Source organism: Hyalella azteca, unplaced genomic scaffold, assembly GCF_000764305.2.
Source record: "Hyalella azteca isolate HAZT.00-mixed unplaced genomic scaffold, Hazt_2.0.2 contig3387, whole genome shotgun sequence".
Taxonomy (NCBI): Eukaryota; Metazoa; Arthropoda; class Malacostraca; order Amphipoda; family Hyalellidae; genus Hyalella; species Hyalella azteca.
Genome location: NW_025933637.1, coordinates 74942 through 80350, shown reverse-complemented (window position 1 = coordinate 80350; position 5409 = coordinate 74942). Strand labels below are relative to the sequence as shown.

The window sequence follows — 5409 nt, the reverse complement described above, 5'->3', positions numbered from 1 at the left end:
TTCCTCATTGTTAAGTTTAATGCTAATGATATAGGCATGTAGCACTGTGGTCTGATTCTCGAAGCGTAATTCAATGGCTTAATTTGCTCATCAACCGATCGTATTCTCTACTACTCGTACGTTGCTAAATGTTTGCAAATTATTTTATTACTCCGTGGGTAAATTTTGCAAGTGTTTGTGACTAATTCTTCTAGTCAGCTGTTACGACAGCATTTTATCTCAAGTGTTCTTCAAATAATGTGCTCTTACCATTGCCAATAGACACTTGTTTTTAATAAATGTGTATGATTATATTTATAGCCGGTATTGTTTTACTGATTTGACTCGTGGTTACTCGTTATTATTACGAGATATTCGTGATTACATTCAGACTTAGTATATTTGTTAACTGGGGGTTTCTGTCAACGTTATGCTAACAATAATACTGAATTATTCTGTTTTCTGTTATTATTTTCGATAAATAGCATTGTTTTATCGGATGTTGAGAAACACTCTTTACTTTGCAGGACAACTAACATTTACGACGTACACAAGATTATAAATAATTCATTGCGTTATTTTTCGCTCAGTTTACTTTATTCGTGTCCACTAATCACCATCGTTAGTGCTGACTTGCTTCGAGCGCTGTTTTATCCGCGTTTTCTTAACACCAAAGTTTTGCAGAGAAATGTCCTTAATTAATGTATGAATTTCTACGCGATTATGTTGTCCTAAAGCATTTTTAAATGTTAGTTATTTTGTTAATTGTCATCTCATTTCAAATGTTTTAATCGCCAAGAATTTTTGTGAATTGTTTGTCAAAAATGCCAATAGCAAATGATCCTAATGATGGGGGCTCTTTCCTGCCATTCAATTCAGCAAAATTATTCCATATTTGTTCCATTAATTTAAGGCATGATGACTGTTGAGTGCGCGAGCAATCGGGGTTCCAGCGGCAGATTCAAGAAGACACGTGTGCTTTGAGTTAACTTTTTATCTAGAAATTTGTGCTCAATAATTTGTTATGTGCCTGTGGAGATGAAGAAAATACTGCATATTGATTGCTCATTGTCAGATCTTCAAATTAATTGATATCCTATTTCGTTACGAACGACTTATAACTTTTGAAGTTACTGGAAAATTTTCTACCTTTAAGGCAATGAAATCATGTTAGAAACTTGAGCCTTGTAATTGTACCTTCACCGCTCAGCTCTCTTTCCTTCTGTGCCTTTATATTGCAGGACGATCTCGCTTGTCATCGCATAGTCTGTGATATTCTGATTCTGATAGCTTTTCGAATTGCCAGATTCTCTTGAAATTTTGAAGAACGTCATCCGCAAAGCATAATAACAAATGAAGATCTTTTCAATTCATCTTGCTGCCATATTGTTTAGATATTTGATTAGTTTGTACTAATTACTTGCCACGTCTGATTTTCATGTCGATTGCACATAATTGGAATTCATATCGTGTAGCTTGTGAAATTATTGTCAGAATGTGGAAATGAATAGTGATATCAAATTAATTTTTGTTAGCCACGTAAATTTACTTCATGATATCTGTTCCTGATTTTTAACTTTGTGAAGTAATTTCTAAATTTTTACTTTGTTAATACCACACTATTAAAAAGACTATTTATAACAATAATGATATAAGTGCAAAGGATTGAATGCTCTGTTGAACTTGTATCAATGCTTTATTCATCTCTCAGGCTATTTGTCCCCGAACGCAGAGAAATTCAAACAAAGTGTTTAAACCTTCATGTTTATTGTGGTACATTTAGTGTTATCTCCGTAGCTCTCTAACTTCCATGTCGAATGATCTGAAATTCTGAACAAATTCCCAAACAGGATCCGTCTCACAAACTATTGTCTCATAGAACTCGTCAACTGTCACAAGTCGCATCCTTTCAGTTCCTTTGAGGCTTCGGTTCATCTCTGTCATAAAATGTGTTTATTAATGAATACCAAGCATATCTTTGATCGTAAACAGTATTCATGGAATCCCTCCATAAAATAAATCTTGCAGCCATAAAACCCAGACCGTAAGTATTGTTATTAATACATATATATTTATGATCAACGCTGTTTTATTAACCACAAGAAAAAACGTTTTGCTCAAATTTTCTCGCTAAGTCGATGGTGCTAGTTGCTAAATAGCGTTTAAATTTGAATTTTATTGAAAATGTGGCACATTTTGCTTTACAGGATCGCTCACTTTGTCTGCTGATGTGACACATGAGGTTGTTGATAATGGCCAATGCCTATCCACATTTTATTCTATTTCAAAATTTTCTGCACCAAAATTTATTTTAATATGAATAGCCCAAGTATTGAAAGGTTTACTAATTTGCTATGATAAAAATTTAACTTAACAAAATCAGATTAGTATTAAGGAAAACAAAGTGGTATATATAACCCACTCACACTGAACCAATTAATCTAACTAAACTTGAAGACACAGAAAAAGTGTCACAAGTGAAAACATTAAAGCCAATAGTTTTAAATCTTTCCTCATCGAGAAAGCTTTGTTTACAAGAGGCAATGATGTCACTATGTCTTTTTCTTGGTTACTAGTATTCGAATCATCGTCTGCGCCTGAATTCTCTGGGGAAATGCTCGGAAGTTCAGTCGATTCGACGTATTCTGCCGACGAAACGTTTGAACGTCTCAGGAAATCTGGCCACTCGAATTGAGACAAGTCAATTGTTTCACCGAAGTTCTGGAGATGACTACGTTTCCAAGGCCGTAGAATTTCCTCAGCTTTTTCTTGAATACGGACCGTCCCCGTTTCTGAAGAACTTGTCAGCGTAGGGAGAAATAGGTCTTCGGGTTCGTATATGAACTCGTTGATGACCGTTGCATTTTCAAATAAATCTGAAGACCGAAGAGCTTGCGGGATTAATTGGTCGTCTGCATTGGGCGCTGTGACAGTCGTTTTTTCCTCGCTGATTATGACTGGAGGTGAGTGCGTAGTAGTTTTTGGGAGTTTGTCGCTGCCGATTTCGTCGAAATTGCATGATTTGTGAACAGGAAACGTGTCTGGCTCAAGACATATCAAAGTTTGAAGCAGACCACAGCGCAGCCAGTGAAGTAGCGTGGATTTCTTCGGTTCAACGAGAAAGTCGAGATTACCAGTATTGCATTGTGCCTGATTGTTAGTGAAATTGAATACAGCAGAGCTTTCTGAGAAAGTGAAGTCAAACACCTTCGAAGATAGCGATGGGAAAATTTGACCGGACCACCGGTTATCTCCGAAGACATTATTTCTTAGAATTATTCGAGGGTTTGGTGCTGAGAATGAAACTTGCTGGAACGCACCGGGTGCTAAATTTAGACGACATTCGGAGAGAATCAAGTCCTTTGCATCGCCAGACACCCATCTAGAATTCACCACAGATCTTGCATCTACATTTTCTAATTCCAAAGTTGTACCAGAGGACTCGAAGTTAACAGCAGCTGTTTCGATTGGACCTGTTACATGAACGCCTATCATTTTCAAAGCAGTTAAATTTGAAGCTGTGATACTGAATGCCGGTAGTCCGCTAAGAACAACGTTTTCCCATTCCAATGATGCTCTTTTTCCAGACAACCGTATGGCTCCTCTATGGATCTTCATCATCCCTATGTTAGTCAACTTCATTTGGAACTCGTCCTCATCTCCAGACATTATTGGCATATCCATGTCAAAAGAACCTCGTTCAAAAGTTAAATTAAGTACGTTTTGGATGGTGATCGCCTTCATGTGGGACTCGCCAATGCCTGTCACGGACTGCGCAAAAGTCACCGCTCCTCCTCTGCAGTCAGAGACTTCCATTTCTTGCACAGCGGGCGGCAAGTCGGCGATACCTCGTAAACGCAGCGTCTGCAACGGAAAACAACAAAATATGAATTATGAATCGTTAGATACTTGCTCTGCTCATGTCCATTTTCATGATTTTTGTTAAACGGCTAATTTTTCATTGCGTGAGTCAAGTTGGATTGCATTAGTGTTGTAAGTAAACTAATAAATTAAATGACTATTCATATCCACATGGGACCGGTATCATCTATTTTTTGAGCAAGTTTCTTGATCTATTTTTGTTACATTGTGCTTCTCTGAATAATTTATCTACTCTTGCATTTAAAATTTTTATGAAAGCACTTAAATTTTATTCAGCTTTTTATACAGTAATGAAAGGCGGAAAAAGTAACGTAATTAATCTGAATGTCATGTTATATCGCAAAAGGCCGTTAAATGAGTACTAAATGAGTTAAACAATAATATCGATAGCTTTCTTGTACTAATGCATACTCACTTGGTCTCCATGGCAACTGCAGAGTAGCTTGTAGATAATTTCAACGCCTAAAATTCGTTTTTGCACATTCCAGTTGTTTGTAAAATTTGCTAGAGCACTGTCTTGATGTTCAGATTGATCCAAAGACGATTCTTCTGATATTATACTCTCTTTTCCTACTGAATTTATACACTGACAATTAGGCGATAAATTACTTATGATTCGCAAGCATTGCTCGCGTGCAACTCCTTCCACGATATCAGGGGATAATGTTTTGTTGGCGTCATCACCAGAGGGCGACGAACTCGAGCCTTCTTTGGTTAAGGTGGCGAAACTTGACGTTATACTTGCACTCAAGATCTGATATACCGGCAGCAAGTAGAAGACGATGAATGAAATAGCTGTATTAATTCTTAACTGATATATTCTCATTGTGATGACGATCTGGAAACACGCACTATGATTGTGTTCAGCCCAAACGATCTTCGCTGGTAGTCAGAGCGAAAAAGTTCGACACGCACCAGGCGCTTCGATCGTTTCCCGGCAGTTTTCTTCTCAACACTGAAGAGTTTATTCCTATGAACGTATGATTGTTTGAGGTCTTACTGCTGTTCTTCTTCGAATCATTGCTGCACGGAGAACTGTTTGTCAGCAATGGACCGCGCAATAGCGCACTTGTGTAAGATTTTCAGAGCTAAGATGCATGCTATAAGCTGAATGAATAATTCATTGACATCTCTGCATTCACTACAAATACTAAAACATTCATTTCATGTCTATCATTTTTGATCCTTTACGCGATCAGTATTACATTATGGTCTTCAGAAAGCTTGCAAACGGAAAAGATTACTGAACAACATTAAATAATTAATGAACAGATATATTGTTAGAAGTTCTGATCAGCTGTGAGTAGTAGATGTGAAAGAATTTCTTATGCCATTTATCTGAAAAGTTTTGGTTAAGAAGAATTGAATAATATGCAATAATTTATTATTTTTGACATTCCCGGTGCACTTAAAGCTTCCATTTATTATATGGACTGAATCATGTCTCATTTACCTGCTCCAGACGGGAGCTTCATTCCTTACGAAGTAAAATCTTACTTAAATTAAGAAGTGAAATGCAATTACAGTTTTATTCACTGAAACGCTTTC

General features: G+C 36.8%; 1 protein-coding gene across 1 annotated transcript; it reads right to left on the bottom strand.

The window, feature by feature from the left end:
* Nucleotides 1-1706: 1706 nt before the first annotated feature.
* On the bottom strand, nucleotides 1707-4801 carry LOC108670255. The gene is made up of 2 exons (XM_018157715.2): nucleotides 4277-4801; nucleotides 1707-3843 (listed from the first exon to the last, which is right to left on the bottom strand). The coding sequence occupies exons 1-2, from the start codon at nucleotides 4685-4687 to the stop codon at nucleotides 2425-2427; spliced, it is 1830 nt and encodes a 609-aa protein (XP_018013204.1). The 5' UTR covers nucleotides 4688-4801; the 3' UTR covers nucleotides 1707-2424.
* Nucleotides 4802-5409: the final 608 nt, after the last annotated feature.